At 45.3% G+C, this 25,806-nt stretch overlaps 1 protein-coding gene across 1 annotated transcript; it reads left to right on the top strand.

Moving 5' to 3' along the window:
- The first annotated feature begins 7,367 nt into the window (after positions 1 to 7,367).
- On the top strand, positions 7,368 to 25,584 carry LOC129816499 (tumor necrosis factor ligand superfamily member 11-like). The gene is made up of 4 exons (XM_055871054.1): positions 7,368 to 7,628; positions 10,570 to 10,605; positions 22,533 to 22,668; positions 22,909 to 25,584. Exons 1-4 carry the CDS (start codon positions 7,434 to 7,436, stop codon positions 23,352 to 23,354), a joined length of 813 nt encoding a protein of 270 aa, XP_055727029.1. The 5' UTR covers positions 7,368 to 7,433; the 3' UTR covers positions 23,355 to 25,584.
- The last annotated feature ends 222 nt before the right edge of the window (positions 25,585 to 25,806 follow it).

Raw genomic sequence — 25,806 nt, 5'->3', positions numbered from 1 at the left:
ACACAGAGGAGTACCACACATACACACACACACCATACCTGAATAGCACCCAAACCTTTGCTTTGCCGCCGGCCACTGGTCCAGGTTGCTGGGCTGGAGGAAATAGCTGAGGGCACAGCAGGAAAGCCACAGCTAAACACAGGTTCTCACAGTGTATTATTAAGCACCCCTGACCGGGAGAGGAGCTAACAGGACCATGGTGAACAGGACCACAGCTAGAGGCAGAGCCAGGGGTAGAACCACAGAGAGAGGCAGAGCCAGGGGTAGAACCACAGAGAGAGGCAGAGCCAGGGGTAGAACCACAGAGAGAGGCAGAGCCAGGGGTAGAACCACAGAGAGAGGCAGAGCCAGGGGTAGAACCACAGAGAGAGGCAGAGCCAGGGGTAGAGTCACAGAGAAAGGTAGAGCCAGGGGTAGAACCACAGAGAGAGGCAGAGCCAGGGGTAGAACCACAGAGAAAGGTAGAGCCAGGGGTAGAGTCACAGAGAAAGGTAGAGCCAGGGGTAGAACCACAGAGAGAGGCAGAGCCAGGGGTAGAGTCACAGAGAGAGGCAGAGCCAGGGGTAGAGTCACAGAGAGAGACAGAGCCAGGGGTAGAACCACAGAGAGAGGCAGAGCCAGGGGTAGAACCACAGAGAAAGGTAGAGCCAGGGGTAGAACCACAGAGAGAGGCAGAGCCAGCGGTAGAACCACAGAGAGAGGCAGAGCCAGGGGTAGAGTCACAGAGCAAGGCAGAGCCAGGGGTAGAGTCACGGAGAGAGGCAGAGCCAGGGGTAGAGTCACAGAGAGAGGCAGAGCCAGGGGTAGAGCCACAGAGAGAGGCAGAGCCAGGGGTAGAGCCACAGAGAGAGGCAGAGCCAGAAGTAGAGCCACAGAGCAAGGCAGAGCCAGGGGTAGAGTCACAGAGCAAGGCAGAGCCAGGGGTAGAGCCACAGAGAGAGGCAGAGCCAGGGGTAGAGTCACAGAGCAAGGCAGAGCCAGGGGTAGAGTCACAGAGAGAGGCAGAGCCAGGGGTAGAGTCACAGAGAGAGGCAGAGCCAGGGGTAGAGCCACAGAGAGAGGCAGAGCCAGGGGTAGAGCCACAGAGAGAGGCAGAGCCAGAAGTAGAGCCACAGAGCAAGGCAGAGCCAGGGGTAGTCACAGAGCAAGGCAGAGCCAGGGGTAGAGTCACAGAGAGAGACAGAGCCAGGGGTAGAGTCACAGAGAGAGGCAGAGCCAGGGGTAGAGTCACAGAGAGAGGCAGAGCCAGGGGTAGAGCCACAGAGAGAGACAGAGCCAGGGGTAGAGCCACAGAGAAAGGCAGAGCCAGAAGTAGAGCCACAGAGAGAGGCAGAGCCAGGGGTAGAGCCAGGGGTAGAGTCACAGAGAGAGACAGAGCCAGGGGTAGAGCCACAGAGAGAGGCAGAGCCAGGGGTAGAGCCAGGGGTAGAGCCACAGAGAGAGACAGAGCCAGGGGTAGAGCCACAGAGAGAGGCAGAGCCAGGGGTAGAGCCACAGAGAGAGACAGAGCCAGGGGTAGAGCCACAGAGAGAGGCAGAGCCAGGGGTAGAGCCAGGGGTAGAGCCACAGAGAGAGGCAGAGCCAGGGGTAGAGCCACAGAGAGAGACAGAGCCAGGGGTAGAGCCAGGGGTAGAGCCACAGAGAGAGGCAGAGCCAGGGGTAGAGCCACAGAGAGAGGCAGAGCCAGGGGTAGAACCACAGAGAAAGGCAGAGCCAGGGGTAGAGCCAGGGGTAGAGCCACAGAGAGAGACAGAGCCAGGGGTAGAGTCACAGAGAAAGGCAGAGCCAGGGGTAGAGCCACAGAGAGAGGCAGAGCCAGGGGTAGAGTCACAGAGCAAGGCAGAGCCAGGGGTAGAGCCACAGAGAGAGACAGAGCCAGGGGTAGAGTCACAGAGAAAGGCAGAGCCAGGGGTAGAGCCACAGAGAGAGGCAGAGCCAGGGGTAGAGCCAGGGGTAGAGCCACAGAGAGAGACAGAGCCAGGGGTAGAGCCACAGAGAGAGGCAGAGCCAGGGGTAGAGCCACAGAGAGAGACAGAGAGAGGCAGTGTTATGAGAGTAGCAGAGCCAGAGGTAGTCACAGAGAGAGGTAGAGTTATGAGAGAGGTAGAGTCACAGAGAGAGGCAGAGCCATAGACACAGGGCCGCCAAGTTCAAGAGGTCATGAGGAAGGGAAGAGAGGAGGTTGTTGACTGAACTCTGATCCTGGCCCTGTGTTGTCCTCTCCTATCAAGTGAGTGTAAGTAAATGTTTTCCAATGAAAGGCAAGTTTGCAAACCATGTTAAAAGATGTCAGGGAGGTCATTGAAGTAGGACGTGTTTCGCTCACCTCCAATGGTAGTGACCTTGGTGTCTGTCAGGAGATGGAGGTAGGTTTGTTATTAAGCATGTAATCTATAAGGCCAGCGAGACATCCATTGCATACAAATGAAATATAGTGCTAATACACATAACTGAAATCATGTGTGTGGTTTTGTGCAGTCAAAAAGAGTATTCAATGTTTCTAGCGCCAGGAGGTTTGCTGGTTTAGGGCTGAAGACCTAAGCCACGTTTCTCTCATGAACTCCACTGGCACCCAGAGATTCGCTTGGATTTCGCAAACTCACCGACCTACCCCCTCTCCGTTCCCCCTTTCTATTGTCACAGTGTCTGCCTAAAATAACATTTGTTTCAAATAATGTTTTTTTCTGCTGGGTTTTCAAATACTACGCTGATGTTTCTTTTGCTGTCATCAGAAAACAGAGTAAAGTATGAAGGTAATTCCAGTGTAATTATCCTGGCCTGAGTTGGATCACTGGGATGTTGATATTATATACAGTTTAGAGATCCTGTATTACTCACACTGAAAAAGCTGAGGCAGCAGAGAGGAACCAATTGCCCTAAGGGGACAGATTAAGATTTTATTGAATTGGACTGGATTGTAAAGTTTATTGGGTTTGGTAGTGACTTCAACAGCCCAATAGCATGCATGCTGCAAATTCATACTCGTCATTGAATCCAATCACAAAAAAATGGATTATGCTCAGGGTTAGATTAGTTTAGGAGAATTTGGCAAATCTGACCATAACTCTATCCTCCTGATTCCTGCTTACGAACAAAAATTCAAACAGGAAGTGGTCAGATGAAGCGGATGCTAAACTACAGGACTGTTTCGCTAGCACAGACAGGAATATGTTACTGGATTCATCCGATAACATTGAGGAGTTTACCACATCAGTCACCAGCTTCACTAATAAGTGCATCATCAACGAGAAACCATGGATTACAAGAAACATCCACACTGAGCTAAAGGCTAGAGCTGCCGCTTTAATGGAGCGGGGCACTAATCCGACCTCCGACGAGCCACCAAACTGTCAAAATGTCAATACGGGACTAAAATCAAATTATACTACGCCGGCTCTGACGGGTACAAAGGGAAACCCAGCCGTGAGCTGCCCAGTGACGCAAGTCTACTAGAAGAGCTAAATGCCTTCTATAATCACTTCGAAGCAAGCAACACTGAACCATGCATTAGAACACCAGCTGTTCCGGACGACTGTGTGATTTCGCTCTCCGTAGCCAATGTTTATTTAATTTATTTAACTAGGCCTAGGAACAGTGGGTTAACTGCCTTGTTCAAGAGCAGAACGACTGATTTGTTTTCTTGTCAGCTCGGGAATTCAATCTACCAACCTTTCGGTTACTGGCCCAACGTTTTAATCACTAGACTACCTGCCGCCCCAGATGTGATTAAGATCTTTAAACAGGTTAACATTCACCATGACGGGTACTCAGAGCATGCGCTGACCAGCTGGCAAATGTCTTCACTGACATTGTCAACCTCTCCCTGATCCAGTCTGTAATACCTACATGTTTCAAGCAGACCAACATAGAGCCTGTGCCCCAGAAAGCTAAGGTAACCTCTCTAAATGACCACTGCACTGTAGCACTCACATCTGTAGCCATTAAATGCTTTGAAAGGCTGGTTATGGCTCACATCAACACTATCATCCCAGACACCCTGGACCCACTCCAATTCGCATACTGCCCCAACAGATCCACAGATGACGCAATCTCTATTACACGAAACCCAAACCGGCTGTGTGCGTGCGCCATCGTGCGCCATCGTGCATAAATGTATTTTGGCCCCCCCACACCAAACGTGATCACGACACACAGGTTAAAATATCAAAACAAACTCTGAACCAATTACATTAATTTGGGGACAGGTCGAAAAGCATTAAACATTTATGGCAATTTAGCTAGCTTGCACTTGCTAGCTAATGTGTCCTATTTAACTAGCTTGCTGTTGCTAGCTAATTTGTCCTGGGATATAAATATTTAGTTGTTATTTTACCTGAAATGCACAAGGTCCTCTACTCCGACAATTAATCCACACATAAAACGGTCAACCGAATCATTTCTAGTCATCTCTCCTCCTTCCAGGATTTTTCTTCGCTGGACTTTATATTGCGATTGGCAACTTTCATAAATTAGGTGCATTACCGCCACCGACCTCATTTGTCTTTCAGTCACCCACGTGGGTATAACCAATGAGGAGATGGCACGTGCCTCTATAAACCAATAAGGAGATGGGAGGCAAGACTTGCAGGACTTGCAGCGCGATCTGCGTCACAAATAGAACTGACTTCTATTTTAGCCCTTGGCAACGCTTGGCACACGTAAACAGTGTGGGTGCGATAATTGAATAATATAGATTTCTAAATTTATTTTGCACCGCTCTGGCACGCGACGCAAGCGGTGTAGTCAAGGTATTACACTTAGTCCCCTCCTGTACCCCCTGTTCACCCACTACTGCATGGCGCGCACGACTCCAACACCATCATTAAGTTTGCTGACGACATGACAGTGGTTGGCCTGATCAAGCCACAAGACTGCTAAATAGTTAAATAGTTCCCCGGACTATCTGCTTTGAGCCTTTTTGCACTAACTCTTTTGACTCATCAAATACTACTGCTACTGTTTATTATCTATCCTGTTGCCTAGTCACTTTATCCATACCTATACAGTATGTACATATCTACCTCAATTACCTCGTACCCTTGCACATCGACTCGGTACTGGTACCTCGTATATATAGCCAAGTTATCATTACTCATTGTGTATTTATTTGTTATGTTATTATTTATTTCAAAATGTTTCTCTCTGCGTTGTTGGGAAGGGCCCGTAAGTAAGCAAATCACTGTTAATCTACACCTGTTATTTACAAGGCATGTGACTAATACAAATTGATTTGATTTGGTTTGGCTTAAAGGCATTGAGGATGGTCAGAATAAATACATTGATCACTTTCCTCTACACAGATGAGAAGTTGATACTTTATAAAATCCCCTCAATTCAACAAGAGAGACCTTTATGAATGATAATCCACAGGCCCTTATTGGTGTTACCAAATGTACAGTAACATTATCTTCAGGAATGCCATGTAGGGTGTTTGTCTTTAGGAGACACCACTCATATGACTGATATATCATGTCACCCACCTCTAGGCATGGCCATGTGCCTGGGAAGCCTATCTGTCTGTCAGATCAGAGGGGTGGGAAGCTCAGTCTGTCTGTCCGTCGTTGTATACATGCTATGATACAGTGACAGATCCAATGTGTGTCAGTGTTTACATCCGATGAGGGGAAGACAATATGTGGGTGTTGAGGTTGAGGAGTTGCACGCACAGGTACACACACAAACAAACAGAGGAAGACACTCATATCCTGAGTTACAGAGAGAGGGTGAATCACAGAGATATTAGGGTTGGGAATGACTTCTCTAATGACCTTGTAATGTCATGATAGGTTTTTTTCTGGGTCAAAATTGGGCTTAGGTGGTGGGCGTGGGTGTGGTCGCTGGTGCAGTCGTAAAACACACAGTATTCATACCCCTTGACTTACTTCACATTTTATGTTACAGCCTGAATTGAAATGTACGAAGAAAAAGAAATCTCACCCATCTACTCACAATACTCCATAATGACAAAGTGAAAAGATGCTTTTAGAAACATTTTGCAAATGTATTGAAAATTAAATACAGAAATATCTAATTTACATAAGTATTACCAACCCTGAGTCAATACATGTTAAAATCACCTTTGGCGGTGATCACAGCTGTTAGTCTTTCTGGGTAAGTCTATAAGAGCTTTGCTCATTTGGATTGTACAATATTTGCACATTCTTATTTAACATTTTCTTCAAGCGCTGTCAAGTTAGTTGTTGATCATTGCTAGACAGACATTGTCAAGTCTTGCCATAGATTTTCAAGCAAATTTAAGTCAAAACTGTAACTAGACCACTCAGGAACATTCAATTTTGTCTTGGTAAGCAACTCACGTATATATTTGACCTTGCGTTTCAGGTTATTGTCCTGCTGCAAGGTGAATTTGTCTCCCTCCCAGTGTTTGTTGGAAATCAGACTGAACCAGGTTTTCCTCTAGGATTTTGTGGGTGCTTAGCTCTACTCTATTCCTTTTTAACCCCCAAAAAACTCCCAAGTCCTTGCCAATGACAAGCATATCCATAACATGATGCAGATACCACCATGCTTCAAAATACAGTATGAAGAGTGGTACTCAGTGATGTGTTGTGTTGGATTTGCCCCAAACATTCCACTTTGACATGATGGGGTATTGTATGTAAGCCAGTGACACAAAATCAGGCACTGTACATGTTAGAGGCCCTCCCCCTCCTGTTGGCCCCAGAGACAAAAAAAGCAAATTTCCTGCAATTCTACACACTTTGCCATGTGGCTGAGAGAAATGCTTACAGTATTAAAGTTATTTTCCTGCTATTCTACACATTTTGCTATGAGCTGAGAGAAAAATGTGCAGTTTTAAAGCTAATTTCCTTAAATTCTACATATGACTAAAACATAACAAAATCAATGGGGGCCCCATGCCAGTCTCCCTGACTACATATCTTTATTTTGGTGATTATTGGTTCTCAAGTATAAGCTATACGTCCATCAGCTACATTAACTCTTCAAGGGAAATCTTTAGCATAAAAATGACTCCTATCATTATAAAACCTTCATAAAGTGGTTATAACTGCCATATCTCTTTTTTAATCTAGCAAATGTAACCTTGCCAATCATTCCATCACCGTCGAGGGGGAAGATGATCAGGTGTCTGCTCGTTTGGCTGGAGGGGGTTTGACGCGCCGCAACTGCTGTGTGTTATAAAGAGCCCGGTCTAGATGAACCTGTCCTGTACCACAGTTATGGTTCTGTGTATGTTTGTGTGTATGCAGGACGTTGTCTTTAACGGTAGCACACACACACATACACACACACTAGACTAAAGATATCTTTCGTCTGATTGGCTGTCTCTCTACAGAGGGAGCCGCTAGTCTTCTGCCCACCCACTGTTTATAGCTCTCCTCTGTCAGAAGTTCAGAACTTCCTTCCTTCCAGTGAGAGTAGTCTATTCATCCAGAGCACCACGACTCACCATGGCAGCTAATGATTACCGAGGCTACCTGAGGAACCACGCCGACATGGAGGGCGCTCAGTCCCGCTACCACCCGTCCCATGGCTCGGAACCCAAATATAGACCGTTTATATTCGTTACTCTGGCTGTTATGGGATTGCTGCAGATTGCATCGAGTGTGGCGATCTTGTTACACTTGACAGGTTATCTCCAAGAGGTAAGAAACACTTTCAAGACGCACAACGGGTGATAACATAACTATGCGACACACTTGCGAGTTGCGACATGTGCACAGGTGCGCGTCAGCATTATATCTTGAACTTGCGAATGGCTACATTAAATTCGACTTTAAAGAAGCAGCCTGACAATAGGGTAAAACAATCTGCAAAAATTGTTGCGCAGTTTTGAAATTGTAATTGACTCATATTAAGTTTAAAATTGAGAGTGAAAAGTGGGCTACATTAAACAGTTGTCTTGTTTGCATTGCATTGGAATAGCCAAACCTATAAACTTTTGCTGTTTCAAGCGCACATGGTTGAATATCATTCAAGCCTGCAGGTTTGCGGATACAGTTTGGGCTCGCAACTTCTTGAGGAACTTGCGGCTGAAGTGCGCGAGCACTTTCCTTTTGAACAATCTCTGCTCTCGAGACCCAGTGGCGGTAATTCTGTGAATTTGTCCCCAATAGTAAAACCAGCTGTCAGCACTCTGAAATAGCACATCTCTCTACTGATGAGATTGTCTGCACAGATTATAAGGAGTTAAATTATATCAGCAAGACAGTATTTTCCATGTCACAGACCTTATCAAAGCAATCTCCCGTTTTTACAAAGAAACATCTCAATAGTGAGTGTTGCCAAATGGGGATAGTGTAGCCTATATAAAGATGTCATTCAAGTAATCTTGTTTGTAAAATACATCTGTTTTTACTTAAGCAAGAATGTTTACTCTGTTATTTACAGTTTTCTGTCGGGAATGAGAAAAAACAAATGTTTCTTATAGTGTATGAGTAGTTGGGGTAGGTGCTTTTAGAAACCATCCAATAATCTCTACTGAAGATGTTTTCAAATTAAAAACCAAATTCAAACATGCTTTATTGGCATGACATAATTACACATTGGTATTGCCAAAGTAACAAAACACATTATGAATATTTACCAGTTCTATTTTAGCTCCAGGTCTTCTCCAGTCAAGCCATTGAGCCCTCAGCACAGAGAGAGACAGAATAACATGTCAGTGATATTTATGTGCTTCAGTGCCAGTCAGGTTGCTAACCTGTCATGTACCACTATCACCCTGCACAATCAGTCTTGTATAAGACAGCATTAACATTATTTCTGGGTTGTTATTATTGCTTTATGGTGGTTTCTAGAGTTGAATGATAGTCATGTTTCAACAAGCCAAACAACAAGAAAACATTTCAGTTCCATCATGATGCTCCATCAGTCTTCACACGTAGGCCTAATGAAGCCCGAATGGTGTGTGTGTGTGTGGAGAGAGCCTGCTGCAGAATGATGTCAATGTTGGTTGACCAATCTTTTGGCATAAACACAGTGGTGTGTGTCGAGAGCTTGTTAACTCCTGGAGAAGAGCCCAAGTAGGAAAGAGAGAGAGGGGTGTTGGGTGAGAGAAAGAGAGGGAAAGGGAGGAGAGTGTTGAGAATATATAGCTAGATAGAGAGAGAGAAGGAGAGGAAAGAGAACAGGAGACGGGCAGAAAAAGAGAGGGAGAGAGATGGTAGTAAAAACGTTATACATTTACATATCGGGATATTATTTTTGACGATGTATCGTTTTGACAATATCGCATTTTTATTTTTGTGCTAGTTGGCTATACCTGCACAAAAACTCCAGTATTTTTTGTTCATAGCTTGTTCTCCCATCTTCTTTTTAAATAGGGAGCCAATTTGTTTTCACCAACTGTTATTTCCATGACTGAACAAAACTTGTTTTCTCATGGCTCTCTTGTCTTTCTGCAGCAGACAATATGTGAGTGATATGTTTGGAACATCGAATCGCAATAAAATCCCAGTATTGAATCACAATACATTCACTCTTCGAACACACTGACAGCGGCATTGCATTTTGGTACACCAGAATTACATTCATTTCCAATGGAACGCTGGGTTTGCCTTGCAACAATGAGTTGCAGAGGCAGTTGCAGTGCGTTCGGTGTGGTACATACGTTGGATTTATCAAAATGAGTCAAACTGTATGATTAGACAGCTTGACAGAAATGGTAGCAGAAGGTGAATGTTGAACTTTTGTTGCACACATATACAGATGATGCTGCTTACTATTTTGCGCAAAGACACTGTCGGTTGTTTGAAGCGTTAGAATTGTAATACATATCCTATCGGCACCTAAGTATCGTGATAATATCATTATCGTGATGTCCCTGGTTCAGGTGGTAGAGCATGGTGCTTGCAATGCCAGGGTTGTGGGTTTGATTCCCACGGGGGACCAGCACAAAAAAGTATGAACATTTATGCAAGTCGTTCTGGTCCCCCAAGCTTTTTCTAAATGACTTAAATGTAAAAATGAGAGATGGCTATTAGAGTTGTATTTGGCACAAGGACCAGATGCACTGCTCCCCCTGTCTGAACATATGTAGGAGTTACTGTATCTGATGGGGGAGTAGGAGGCAGCACAGCACCGTGGGGAATGGGGGTGGGGGATGGGGATGGGGATGGGGATTGGGGATGGGGATTGGGATGGGAATGGGGATGGGAATGGGGATGGGGATTGGGGATGGGGATGGGGCATGGGGATGGGGATGGGGAATGGGGAATGGGGATGGGGAATGGGGATGGGAATGGGGATGGGAATGGGGATGGGGAATGGGGATGGGGATGGGGATTGGGGATGGGGAATGGGGAATGGGGATGGGGAATGGGGATGGGAATGGGGAATGGGGATGGGGATGGGGAATGGCTGAAGAGGCCTGGTGCAGACCTGAACAGAGAACTGGCACCTCTAACCTAGGGATACACTGCCTGCCAAGCAGTCACTAAAAGTCAGAGTAGGTCTTCCAGGTTTCAGTCAGTGAATTGTGACAAGCTTGAGGCTACCTGTCAACAAACTGTGTCTGTTTTCTTATAAATTAGGGGGATTGTTAGGTAATATGTGTCTTCCTAACGCCCGTGTTTCTGCTTCCAGGTCGATCTCTCCTCTGCAACGCAGCAGCCAATGGAGGTGAGTCGACCCGTCTGATCATAATAACCAACCCTCTCATTGGTCCACATTAGAGGGTTTTTACTGTAATGTTGTCCGGTACTTCCTGGTAAGGTACAATTAATAGGGCTATGTTTGTCATTAAAGCGCAGAGATTGTTGGGTTACAATTTATTTTACAATTTTATATCAGATGTTATTTAGTTACACTATTTGGTATGTAATCAAAAGATAATTGCCCTTTCGAAAGTAAATCAGATTACAGTATTTTATCAGATTACAGGATCTACAGGATGTAAATTCCGAAGCTGTTTTCTTTTTGGCTTCATTTACTGATTCTTTGACACGAAACAGCCCTGTCCTGTGTGTGAGTTAGCCTATGGCAATCCTATTTGGCCAAACCAGAATATCAATAGCTGGGGGAAACTATTGGGAAACCACCATGGTGTGTATGTTCAGCAATTGTATTTCACCAAGTGAACAAGGTGTTACTATAACAGATTACACCTGGTAAGCATTTCCTCCTCTTATAACTTGCATCCATGAGTGAACAGTATTATCAGCATGGGGTGTACAGTAGGTAAATGGTGAGACATTTATATTATAACCAAAACAAGGTTACCCATTCTCAAATTTGTGCTTAGTCTTGCTGTTCCCATGGTTCTGTTTTTGTGCCTACCACAGCAAATGTACACCCTAAGCCAAAACCAGCTTCAAACCCTAACCCCAGTGTGGTCAGAAGCCTGTAGAGGTCAAGCCATCCTCACAGTCCCTACCCACTGATCAGGGGTCAGACATGTTCATCTCCCAATAAAGCGAGGATTGGGGGTAGGCCTAGTCAGATTTGCCTGTAGTTTACTGTATTGTACATGCGGCACCAATCAAATGATGTCATGGTTTGGCGGCAGTGATTGCTAAGTGTCCTGCATAACCTTCACTCATTAATGACAATGGCATAACGTACATATGTGTTCAGAGTAATCTTCGCTCATCAGTAACAGTGGCGTAGAACGGTGGTCGCGGCGGAATGCACCATTGTTGAGGTCTGACATGGGTTTTCTGTAAATCCTTTTTGGAACATTCCACCATCTTGCTGGCACAGGTTTCCCCCGGCAACAGCAGAATCTTTTCAGGAATTAAAACAACACAGAAAGAAAGGAATCCGCTCTGCTTTGCTTAGCTGTGTTTAGTTTCCCATAATGTATTTTGAATTTGCCCTTGTTGCCCCAGAGGAGTGCTTAGACAAACCACCCACTCTGCTCTGCTGTCTCTGCTCTGCCTTGGACTGAGGAGGCCTCTGTGTCATCAGGCTGACATCTCAGACTGGGATGGTTCCCATGTTGTAGTCTCAGCCCTGCTCCAGCCTCCAGGCTGCAGAGTGAACCCTGCTCTAGGCTTTATGAGGTGTGAGGCTGAAAGGTTTATTTGGCTCCCTGTGTGTTATCATTGTGTGTGTATGTGTGTGGGTGCGTGCGTTGTGATAGTCTTCCCAGGGACCAGTGTTGCTTTGCTGACAAATGAGTGGGTTTGTTAAAGAGCAGGTATTATTAAGAGCTGTCACGTCTCATGTTTGCCTTTGTTAAGTGCTCTTTGATCCAGACATATTAGACCTACAGTGGGCTGGCTGCATTGGACCTGTGGTCAGCGTGATGGCAGGAGGGTCAGAGAGCATAGAACACTCAGAGCTCAATGGGTTGGAACTGATGACTCATGGCTGTAGTCTATTGCACAGTGGACAGTGGACTGAACTGGGTGAAAGGTGATACAATAGAATAATACAGTGCATCACTGGAGTGGATAACTACAGTCCTGTAGTAAACAGTTACTACCCCAGCCTGAGCCTCTGCTCTGTAGATCTCCAGCGAAAGTAATCTTCTCTTCCTGTTAAGGAGGTATGAGGTGGTCGAGTGTCTCACCACAAATCAAAGCTAAATGCCAAATTGTTGGGCCAGGGGGGAGTTAGTTCGTGATTTCTCCATAGCCTTGGCCAGACTTGTTTACCCTGTCTAATTCTAAACCACTTTTCTATAAACATGTTTACACAGCAAATTGTTTTTGGAAGAGAGACTATACTGATCTTGGACTGAACATCGTACAAGTCCGTCAGCTCCTGTTTTGTGAGTAAATATACAAGACTTAATATTAGTGTTATGCAGGTGCACCAATGTTGCTGCAAACCACCGTGATGATCATTCCAGGGCAGTAGTCTGTTTTATTTTAAATGTTCTGTGCCATTCCTATTCACAGGTGTTGTGTGTCCATTTGTGGTTTTCAGGTAATTTAAGAACAATCTTCAACAGTGTTCAAGTCAACACTTCGCTTTTGTTTCTGGTATTTCATTGTATTTATTGGCTCGAGGAAGAGCGGAGATGAGATTTCAGGCATACCAGGGCTGATCAAAATGTGGGAAATTATACTGAAATTATAAAACAAGTTGAAACATCTACAGGATGTCTCTGTTCTGGAAGTAAGTGTCTCTAGCAGACAGACAGTAGGTCTTCACACGGAACCTGTTCAGTGAGGCAGGCAGGCAGGCTGTTTACTTGCATAGAGACTGTGTTTTTCTCTGTGCTGTGTCTTGTCTCCAGTCTATGTACTGTAGCTCTGACTGGGGATACACATGTCATCGCACCACTCCAGGGGTGAATCTAATCAGATTTAGAAGTTGTGCCAGAACTGTGAAAGGAACATCCATCTGAAAGGTGACATTACCCAGCAGCCCTAGGGTCCCAGAACCAGACCACAATTTCTGGTGCTGCTCACAACTCAGAGCTCCGGGCTTAGAGGTTCACAAGGCAGAACTAATGGGAGAAGTGTGTGGGAAACACACACATGCACGCCTGTACACACACAGCATAAGCTATAATTAAAATAGACAATGAAATAAGCATTGGTTGAAATATGTGGCTCTAGCAACCGCTTAGAAAGTATTATGATTGGGCTAATGATAAATCACTTCGAGATAGAGGTTTGCGGTCACTAGAGCCCTCATTCTCAGCTCGAACCTGACAGCCGGCCAGGCCTCAAATTCTGTGAATTGATTGGGACTGGGCTGGGCGGGTTTTGGGCTTGCCGTGCTGTATTAAGAAAATAAAAAAACTGTCTGAGCACCTATTAGCCTACTACAGCTCTCTCTCAGCTGCAGACACTAGCGATGCCAGGATTCCAATATTGGCTGGGCCAGAGAAATTTGTGGCCATGATTAAACTTATTTTTCTGATGATTTAAATATTTCAATTGAGCGATAGGAATAGGCTTGAGTGCACTCGGGAGAATGATGATCCATGAGACCACGACAGGCAGCGCATCTCAGTATCAGGAGAATCCAATGCATCTGTTAACGCCGATTCAGTGCCTTCAGAAAGTATTGATACACTTATTCCACATTTTGTGTTACAGCCTGAATTTAAAATGTATTAAACTGAGATTTTGTGTCACTGGCCTACCCACAATACCCCATAATTTAAAAGTGGAATTATGTTTTCAGAATTTTAAAAAAATGTATTCAAAATGAAACACTGAAATATCTTTAGTCAATAAGTATTCAACCCGTTTGTTATTGCAATCCTAAATACGTTCAGGAGTAGAAATGTGCTCAAAAAGTCACATAATAAGTTGCATGGACTAACTCTGTGTGCAATAATAGTGTTTAACATGATTTTTTAATGACTACCTCATCTCTGTATCCCACAAATACAATTAAGACCAGGAGGGTTTTCCAATGCCTCGCAAAGAAGAGCACCTATTGGTAGATGGGTAAAAAAGAAAAAAAAAGCAGACATTGAATATCGCTTTGAACATTGTGAAGTTATTAATTACACTTTGGATGGTGTATCAATACACCCAGTCACTACAAAGATACAGGCGCCCTTCCTAACTCAGTTGTCGGCGAGGAAGGAAACCGCTCAGGGATTTCACCATGAGGCCAATGGTGACTTTAAAATATTTACATTGTTCTTCAAGATGTGTTTAAAACTATCTGGCCTTAATGGCCATGTACTCTTATAATCTCCACCCGGCACAGCCAGAAGAAGACTGACCACCCTCTGAGCCTGGTTTCTCTCTATGTTTCTTCCTACTGTAGGTTCCTGCCTTCCTAAGGAGTTTTTCCTAGCCACTGTGCTTCTACATCTGCATTGCTTGCTGTTTGGGGTTTTAGGCTGGGTTTCTGTATAGCACATTGTGGCATCAGCTGATGTAAAAAGGCCTTCATAAATACATTAGATTGAGTCTCATTGATTAATGGCTGTGATGGGAAAAAACTGAGGATGGATCAACAACATTGTAGTTACTCTACATTACTAACCTAAATGACAGAGTCAAAAGAAGGAAGCCTGTGCAGAATACAAATATTCCAAAACATGCATCCTGTTTGCAATAAAGCACTGAAATAAAACTGTAAAAAATGTGGCAAAGAAAAGTACTTTATGTCCTGAATACAAAGCATTATGTTTGGGGCAAATCCAACACAACACATCACTGAGTACTACTCTCCATATTTTCAAGCATGGTGGTGGCTGCATCATGTTATGGGTATGCTTGTCCTCTGCAAGGACAAGGGAGTTAATAGAGCTAAGCACAGGCACACTCCCAGAGGAAAACCTGGTTCAGTCTGCTTTCCTACAGACAGTGAAAGACAAATTCAATAACCTAAAACATAAGGCCAAATATAAACTGGAGTTGCTTACCAAGATGACATTGAATGTTCCTGAGTGGCCTAGTTACAGTTTTGACTTAAATCGGCTTGGAAATCTATGGCAAGACCTGAAAATGGCTGTCTAGCAATGATCAACACCAACTTGACAGAGCTTGGTGAATAAAATAATAAATAATGTGCTAATATTGTACAATCCAGATTAGCAAAACTCTTGAGACTTACCCAGAATGACTCACTGCTGTAATCGCTGCCAAAGGTGATTCTAACATGTATAGACTCAGGGGGTGTCAATACTTATGTAAATTAGATATTTCTGTATTTCGTTTTCAATACATTTGCCAAAAAATATTTTCACTTTGTCATTATGGGGTATTGTGTGTAGATGGTTGGGCTAAAAATCTATTTAATGCATTTTGTATTCAGGTTGTAACACAACAACATGTGGAATAAGTCAGGGGGTACACCCTAGACTTCCCTGCTAATGTGCCTTGCTGGACCTAGTAAACTATCAAAAGTAGACCCATAACTGATCCAAAGGTTTTCTTCATAAAACATGCATTCAAAACACAGGGCATTTAAACATTTCTTTTTGTCAGAACATCTTATTTATTTATTGTTTCATTATTCAAGGCTCCCTTTCTTATTTTATTTCAAAATAAAATGCTTTATTTTATTGAAAGGCATGAATGACTTGTATGCTGTGTAATGACAAACAAATTATTATAATAATTTGTTATATTGAAGTAGGCTGTTACATTAAGGCAGATAAAACAGGATGTACTCTCATAGCTTGATTGTGGATAAATTATATAAGGCTACTACGTGAGTCAAGTGGAAAACAATACACTTGATTTAGGCTACATTATGGCATGCTATATGTTTCTGATCAGTGCTAGATGGGAAAATGAGCTAGCACCTCCATTTGCCCAGCCAGAGATCAATTATCCCAAAATACTGTGGCGTTTACAGGTTTCCCAATCTTATAACTTTACTAGCTTAAATAACAAACGGACAGAGAGGGAAATACGGCTAATGCCAACAGGCATTTGAATGTTACAATGCACGGAGTAACGGGGAACTGCACAAAACAACAAACCTAGCATGAACTAGCAAGCCATAAATCACAGTCCAGCGGGAGGTATCTCCCCAGAGAAATAATCACGAGAGCGAGAAAATGGGTCTCTCCCAACTACTTATATCCCCACAAACCAATGTGCAGCTCCCCCTTCTTCTATTACCATAACAAACCCATCAACAATGAACATGACTGTTGCTGCCAGCCTGGGGCAGGGTCTGCCCACCTTACCTCCTGAGGGTTGCTAAAATACAGACAGAGATTCACTGAAAAAAATCACATTGATTATCAGACAAGTCACAGGCTTTTGGTCGGGAGTCGGACAGGGTACTACACGAGTAAAGAGCAAATTCCACTTGTTAAGCTACATAACATGCTATACTTTTGGGGGGGTCAGCTAATATATGAGCAAACTAAAAAACTTAGCTAACGTTAACATTTTCCCAGCCTAATTGTTACCAAATATCCAAATGGAGATTCAGTGAAAACAAAAATCTGACATTGATTGATTAATCAAGACGAGTTCCCTACTCTTGTCTCAAAGCAGCGAGTTGGCGCTGTCCCAATTAAGTCGGTGCTGAAATGTGTATTGGTAATTATTACGGATCCCTATTAGCTGCTGCCAAGGCACCAGCTACTCTTCCTGGGGTCCAACAACATTAAGGCAGTTAAATATAATTTAAAACATTACATGACATTACATTTCATAACACTTTACCCAATACATTTAGTGTGTTCCTTCAGGCCACTATCACTCCACTATCATATATTTACCATACAACATCCATGTGTACATGTGTGTAGAGTGCATGTCTTATCACGTGTATGTGTGTCTGTGCCTGTGTGTCTCTTTACAGTTCCCGCTGTTCCATAAGTTGTATTTTTATCTGGTTTTTAAATTTGATTCTACTGTTACCTGATGTGGAATAGAGTTCCATGGTCATGGCTCTATGTAGTACTGTGCCCCCCCAGTAGTAGTCTGTTCTTGATTCTGGGATTTTGAAGAGACCTTTGGTGGCATGACTTGTGGAGTGTGCACGGGTGTCTGAGCTGTGTGCTTGTGGGGTGTGCACGGGTGTCTGAGCTGTGTGCTAGTAGTTTAAACAGACACCTTGGTGCATTCAGCATTTCAACACTTCTTACAATAACAAGTAGTGATGAGGTCAATCTCTTCCATTTTGAGCCATGAGATTTACATGCATATTATTAATGTTAGCTCTCTGTGTACATTTAAGGGCCAGCCGTGCTGCCCTGTTCTGAGACAATTGTAATTTTCCGACGTCCCTCTTTGTGGCACCTGACCACATGACTGAACAGTAGTCCAGGTGCGACAAAACTAGGGCCTGTAGGACCTTCCTTGTTGATAGTGTTAAAAAGGAAGAGCAGCACTTTATTATGGACAGACTTCTCCCCATCTTAGCTACCGTTGTATCAACATGTTTTGACCATGACAATTTACAATCCAGGTTTACTCCAAGCAGTTTAGTCACCTCAACTTGCTCAAGTTTCACATTATTTATTACAAGATTTAGTTGAGGTTTAGGGTTTAGTGAATGATTTGTCCCAAATACAATGCTTTTAGGTTTTGAAATATTTAGTACTAACTTATTCCTTGCCACCCATTCTGAATCTAACTGCAGCTCTTTATTGTAGTGTTGCAGTGATTTCACTTGCTGTAGTAGCTGACGTGTATAGTGTTGAGCTATCCGAAAACATAGACACACTGGCTTTACTCAGGCCAGTGGCATGTCATTAGTAAATATTCAATAAAGTAAGGGGCCTAGACAGCTGCCCTGGGGAATTCCTGAATCTACCTGTATTATGTTAGAGAGGCTTCCATTACTCTCTGTGTTCTGTTAGACAGGTAACTCTATCCACAATATAGCAGGGGATGTAAAGCCATAACACAAGTTTTTCCATCAGCAGACTATGATCAATAATGTATATAGCCACACTGAAGTCTAACAAAACAGTTCCCACAATATTTTTTATCATAAATTTCTCTCAGCCAATCATCAGTCATTTGTGTAAGTGCCATGCTTGTTGAATGTCCTTTCCTATAAGTTATTTGAAAGTCTGTTGTCAATTTGTTTACAGTAAAATAGCATTGTATCTGGTCAAACACAATTTTTTCCAAAGGTTTACTAAGTGTTGGTAACAGGCTGATTGGTTGGCTATTTGAGCCAGTAAAGGGAGCTTTACTATTCTTGGGTAGCGGAATTACCTTTGCTTGTCACGATCGTGTGGAGGATTGACGGACCAATACGCAGCTTTAGGAAAATAAGCCATCTCCTTTTTATTGACGAAGAAGGCACACGAAACAAACACACTTACGAACTAAACAAAACGAGAAAACGATCGTGAAGCTAAACAACGATGTGCACACACTGGCTACAAACGTATCACATAGACAACTACTCACAACAAATGAAAGCCTATGGCTACCCTAAATACGGCTCCCAATCAGAGACAACCGAAATCAGCTGTCTCTAATTGGGAACTCATTCAGGTAACCATAGACTCTCCTAGACAACTAAACATACATAGACAACGCTAGACACATGTACTCAACACAAACCCATATACTACACCCAACAACCCCTTTACCATAGAATCACCCAAAACCAACAAAACACAAACATTCCCCATGTCACACCCTGACCTAACTAAAATAATAAAGAAAACAAAGAATACTAAGGCCAGGGCGTGACATAACCCCCCCCTTAAGGTGCGAACTCCGGGCGCACCATTACACAGTCTAGGGGAGGGTCTGGGTGGGCTTCCATCCACGGTGGCGGCTCCGGCTCTAGTCGTGGTCACCACAGTCCCTAACCGCCTCCTTAGCTTCCTCCAAATGACCCCCCTCCACATTAACCCCACTGCATTAAGGGGCAGTTCCGGACTAAGGGGCAGCTCCGGACTAAGGGGCAGTACCAGGGTAAGGGGCAGTACCAGGGTCAGGGGCAGCTCCGAACTAAGGGGCAGTACCAGGGTAAGGGACAGCACCAGGATAAGGGGCAGCACCAGGCTGAGGGACTGCAGCTCCGGACTGAGGGACTGCAGCTCCGGACTGAGGGACGGCCCATGGCTGGCTGACGGATCTGGCTGCTCATGGCTAGCTGACGGATCTGGCTGCTCATGGCTAGCTGACGGATCTGGCTGCTCATGGCTAGCTGACGGATCTGGCTGCTCATGGCTAGCTGACGGATCTGGCTGCTCATGGCTAGCTGACGGATCTGGCTGCTCATGGCTGGCTGACGGATCTGGCTGCTCATGGCTGGCTGACGGATCTGGCTGCTCATGGCTGGCTGACGGATCTGGCTGCTCATGGCTGGCTGACGGATCTGGCTGCTCATGGCTGGCTGACGGATCTGGCTGCTCATGGCTAGCTGACGGATCTGGCTGCTCATGGCTAGCTGACGGATCTGGCTGCTCATGGCTAGCTGACGGATCTGGCTGCTCATGGCTAGCTGACGGATCTGGCTGCTCATGGCTAGCTGACTGATCTGGCTGCTCATGGCTAGCTGACTGATCTGGCTGCTCATGGCTGGCTGACGGATCTGGCTGCTCATGGCTAGCTGACGGATCTGGCTGCTCATGGCTAGCTGACGGATCTGGCTGCTCATGGCTAGCTGACGGATCTGGCTGCTCATGGCTGGCTGACGGATCTGGCTGCTCATGGCTGGCTGACGGATCTGGCTGCTCATGGCTGGCTGACGGATCTGGCTGCTCATGTCTGGCTGGCGGCTCTGGCAGATCCTGTCTGGTTGGCGGCTCTGGCAGATCCTGTCTGGTTGGCGGCTCTGGCAGATCCTGTCTGGTTGGCGGCTCTGGCAGATCCTGTCTGGTTGGCGGCTCTGGCAGATCCTGTCTGGTTGGCGGCTCTGGCGGATCCTGTCTGGTTGGCGGCTCTGGCGGATCCTGTCTGGTTGGCGGCTCTGGCGGATCCTGTCTGGCGGGCGGCTCTAGCGGCTCCTGTCTGGCGGGCGGCTCTAGCGGCTCCTGTCTGGCGGGCGGCTCTAGCGGCTCCTGTCTGGCGGGCGGCTCTAGCGGCTCCTGTCTGGCGGGCGGCTCTAGCGGCTCCTGTCTGGCGGACGGCTCTGTAGGCTCATGGCAGACGGGCGGCTTTGCAGGCTCATGGCAGACGGGCGGCTTTGCAGGCTCATGGCAGACGGATGGCTCAGACGGCGCTGGGGAGACGGATGGCTCAGATGGCGCTGGGGAGACGGATGGCTCAGATGGCGCTGGGGAGACGGATGGCTCAGATGGCGCTGGGGAGACGGATGGCTCAGATGGCGCTTGGCAGACGGGCAGTTCAGGCATCGCTGTGCAGACGGCAGACTCCTGCCGGCTGAGGCGCACTGTAGGCCTGGTGCGTGGTGCCGGGACTGGTGGCACCGGGCTGGAGACACGCATCTCAGGGCTAGTGCGGGGAGCAGCAACAGGACACACAGGACTCTGGGGACACACAGGAGGCTTGGTGCGTGGTTTAGGCACTGGTGGTAAAGGGCTGGAGACACGCACCATATAGCTAGTGCGTGGAGGAGGCACTGGTGGTACTGGGTTGGGGCGGGGAGGTGGCGCCGGAAATACCGGATCGTGCAGGCGTACTGGCTCCCTTGAGCGCCGAGCCTGCCCAACCTTACCTGGTTGTATGCTCCCCGTCGCCTGACCAGTGCGGGGAGGTGGAATAACCCGCACCGGCCTATGTAGGCGAACCGGGGACACCATGCGTAAGGCTGGTGCCATGTACGCCGGCCCGAGGAGACGCACTGGTGACCAGATGCGTTGGGCCGGCTTCATGACATACGGCTCAACGCTCAGTCTAGCCCGGCCGATATGTGGAGCTGAGATGTACCGAACCGGGCTATGCACGCGTACAGGAGACACCGTGCGCTCTACTGCGTAACACGGTGTCTGCCCGTACTCTCGCTCTCCACGGTAAGTACAGGGAGTAGGCGCAGGTTTCCTACCTGACTTCGCCACACTCCCTTTAAGGCCCCCCCCAAGAAATTTTTGGGTTGTACTCACGGGCTTCCAGCCTTGTCTCTGTGCTGCCTCCTCATATCGCCTCCTCTCGGCTTTAGCTGCCTCCAGCTCTTCACGAGGAAGGCGATATTCTCCCGGTTGTGCCCACGGCCCCTTACCATCCAGTATCTCCTCCCATGTCCACGAATCCTGTGTAGGTGGGTCCTGTTGCCGCTTTCCATGCCGCTTGGTCCTGTATTGGTGAGTAGTTCTGTCACGATCGTGTGGAGGATTGACGGACCAATACGCAGCTTTAGGAAAATAAGCCATCTCCTTTTTATTGACGAAGAAGGCACACGAAACAAACACACTTACGAACTAAACAAAACAAGAAAACGATCGTGAAGCTAAACAACGATGTGCACACACTGGCTACAAACGTATCACATAGACAACTACTCACAACAAATGAAAGCCTATGGCTACCCTAAATAAGGCTCCCAATCAGAGACAACCGAAATCAGCTGTCTCTAATTGGGAACTCATTCAGGTAACCATAGACTCTTCTAGACAACTAAACATACATAGACAACGCTAGACACATGTACTCAACACAAACCCATATACTACACCCAACAACCCCTTTACCATAGAATCACCCAAAACCAACAAAACACAAACATTCCCCATGTCACACCCTGACCTAACTAAAATAATAAAGAAAACAAAGAATACTAAGGCCAGGGCGTGACATTGCTTCCCTCCAGGCCTAAGGGAACACACTTTCTAGTAGGCTTAGATTGAAGATATGGCAAATAGGAGTGGTAATAATGATCATCTAGGTCAGGATTTCCCAAACTCTATTTCTTTTAAATTTGTATAGGCTAATTGTTGGATATGACTTTGGGAGTTTCAGTATGAGCAAGAATTTGATACATTTATTCAATTGCATTAGCCTACTTTATTCCAATATTCTCATCATTCAGTTCATTTAAGGTGAGTTTTCCTCTCAAAATGTTGGATTATTGTGTTCTTATTGACATTTACTACATTGATTGATAGGACTAGGAAAATATGCATTTTACTGCACCCGCCATAACACCTGCTAAACTTTGTAATCAACCAATACAATTGTATTTTATTGATGGCTGTTTTCTCATCTCCTCACTCCGCGGCCGCCTTCTCACAGTTCCACTCTGCTCTGACATGCATTGTAGCGTCCCGTTGATGACCCTTTCCATTTCCGCAGGACGTGCAGACGGAACCCATCATGTTCGATGCCCTGAAGGACCCGAGGAAAGGCAGACAACGCTGCAAGAACCAGGGGAGGGAGGGGCTTCCATCAGCTCATCTACCAATCAGAGCAACTATAGACTATGTGAAGAGTAAGTCCATAGCCACAGCTTACAGCTAGAACTAGCCTACTGCAACCATTACTAGTATACAGTACAATGGTGAAAATATAATTCTGACAACCTCTATCTGTTTGACAGATTTGACTAATAACATAATCATTGAAGTTTTGACTGACTTATTGATTGACTGATTGTATTACTGATTAGTTGATCAACTGACTGATTGACTCATTAATTTATTGATTGGCTGTTGTATTTGTATTGTTCCAGAAGGGGAGCTGAGAGCAGCTATGATCCATTGGGACGAGGCGCAGGGCCACCTGAAGAAGATGCGTTACCATGACGGCCGTCTCCTGGTGGATGAGCCAGGCCTGTACTCCGTCTACGCCAAGACCTGTTTCCGCTACTACGACCTGGGACCTGAGACAGAGCCTGGCGATGCCACGCCCCAGGCCGTGGACGTGAACAACGCCCAGCTCATCCAGTACATCTCGCACGAGAAACACACGTCCCTGCCCAGCAAGTCTGTGGTGCTGATGAAGACAGGCAGCACCATGCGCTGGAATAACTCCCAGTATAACATGTACTGTGCCCAGCAGGGCAGGGGGGTGATGCTACAGCAAGGGGATGGACTGTTTGTTAATGTGTCCAATGCCTGGATGCTGGATCCTGAACCAGAGGGGACGTACTTTGGGGCGATCAAGATAGGGAACTGAAACCGCGTACAGAGGAGGAGGAGGATGTGCTACTGAACGTTCTATAGACGTAACTGCCAAAGAACCACTGAGAGAGAGACAGAGCACTTGTTGTATGTAACATTACTGAATTTGTATTTGATGTGTTTTAGTTTTTATTGAAAGGAATGGGCTATGTTGCTCTTCACCAGATAGAGAATTAGGATATGCAGTAATTTAAGTGAGGTGATATGGATACCTTCGTTCACTCACTAGGCCTCAACAAAACCCCTATGCCGTTCACACAGACTTAACCTGTTCCTTAAGGTCCAAAACTGCACAGGATGCTTTAAACATTTTATAAAGTTGATAGTTATCAACCATTTTAGATTGTTGATGTTTCTCATTCCAGGGAGCACTTTTGAAAAATGTTGTTACGATGTGTTTTTAAAGTATAGCAGTGTGGATCATATCTTCTGTTTATCAGCCGACACAAAGTCATTCCTCATCGCTAGTCTGGCCCCTCATAGTTTACAAAACATTGTCATCGTCCTGAACAGAAGCACAGCTGGGGTATTTTGTTTATAACTGAGGAGAGTTTCCACCAGTGAACTCTTAGACTCACTCTTAGAAAAAAGGGTTCCAAAAGGGTTCTTCGTCTGTCCCCATAGGAGAACACTTTTTGGTTCCAGGTAAGGGTTCTATATGGAACTCAAAAAGGTTCTACCTGAAACCAACAGGGTTCTACCTTGAATCAAAAAGGGTTCTTCAAAGGGTTCTCCAATGGGGACAGCCAAAGAACACTTTTAGGTTCTAGATAGCACCTTATATTTTTGGAGAGAAAACATTTCTCCCCAATTTCATGACATCCAATTGGTAGTTACGATCTTTTCTCATCGCTGCAACTCCCCAACGGGCTCGGAGGAGGTAAAGATCGAGTCATACATCCTCTGAAACATGACCCGTCAAGCCGTGCTTTTTCTTAACACCTGCTTGCTTAACCCAGAAGCCAGCTGCACCAATGTGTTGGAGTAAACACTGTTCAACTGACGACAGAAGTCAGCTTGCAGGCGCCCGACCTGCCACAAAGAGTCACTAGAGCGAAATGAGCGAAGGAAAGCCCCCCGGCCAAACCCTCCCCTAACCCGGACGATGCTGGGCTAATTGTCCGTTGCCCTATGGGACTCCCGGTCATGGCCGGCTGTGACACAGCCTGGGATCGAACTCCAGGCTGTAGTGACGCCTCAGCACTGCGATGCAGTGCCTTAGACCACAGCAGCACCTTTTTTCTTCTAAGAGTGTACCATAAGTGTAGTGTAGCCATTAGCCAATGATGCTCTTCTGTCTCTCTTGGGTAAGGATGAACTCAAGTTTAGAGGTTGAGGAGGAGGTTATTCAGTAGTTAACACAGTATTACTGCCCATTCAGGCCCAGGCAACATTTAACATTACATAGACATTATTTAAGGGAATAACAACAGCTGTGTAAGAGCAATGATAAATACTGTATCAATCACTATTGATTTTTGTTTTCCAAGGAAATACAGAAAAGTGAGTATAGAAGTACTCCATAACTGCATGTACTTAGTTTAACCAGGAGAGACCTGCTGCAATCATCCCATTAACTGAGGGGAACATGGTTGTGGTTTGGGTCAAGTCTTTTTTCTTATTTTGATTCGTTTTCCCCCAAATTACACAGTATTGAACTCTTTTGTCCAGTTTTTGGTGGTTTATACAAGTAATGATTATCAAACACACAAACAACTTATGTAAAGATGCATACTGAAGATAGCTGGCCTGTCTTACCATAGGGGAGGAGAGCAGAGATTCCTGTCTTTATGAAACTAGCGGATCCAAATTGACTTTGGTCCACCTTTTAACTTATAGTACCTTTTTTAATTTGACTCTTTGAGGTAAATGAGAATATGCACTAAATGTATTTATTTATTAGCTATAACAATGCAGATAGGGACCATTGCTTAAATGACCTGTCTGCTGTAACATTTTGTTTATTTGATGTCTGTATTACAGTAGGAAGTACTTTGTTTATTAGTAGATGCGCTTTTATTGTCCAAACACAGGGGCTCAATGTTAAATTCTGTATTTGTATTTTTTTATTATGACAATTCTGTGTGCACTTGCCTAGCCGAAGCAGAATATACTGTCCATCAGAAGACCGTAGGAAACTTAAGTTTAAATCTTGTACATTCTTTTTTTTATTTGATGTTTATTTATGTCAATTTAACTAATAAAATTATTACTTTTATATATAGGTTTGACGTTTGTTAAACATTTTTTATCATGAATGCATAACGCATACTATGAATTGTGGATAATGTGTCACATCATCCTTTACAGACTTGAACAGAACGTTTTTAAAATTTGTTAACCAAACCAAAGCTCCAGCACCAGCTCCAGCACCACGTCTTTACCCTACAGCTATTGTCATGTGGTTAGCGCTGAGCAATTAACCGAAATGCCGGTTATTTTTCAGT

This window comes from Salvelinus fontinalis, chromosome 19 (assembly GCF_029448725.1).
Source record: "Salvelinus fontinalis isolate EN_2023a chromosome 19, ASM2944872v1, whole genome shotgun sequence".
NCBI classification, from domain to species: domain Eukaryota; kingdom Metazoa; phylum Chordata; class Actinopteri; order Salmoniformes; family Salmonidae; genus Salvelinus; species Salvelinus fontinalis.
Note: the sequence above shows the minus strand (reverse complement) of the source record. Positions and strands in the feature narration are given on the sequence as shown.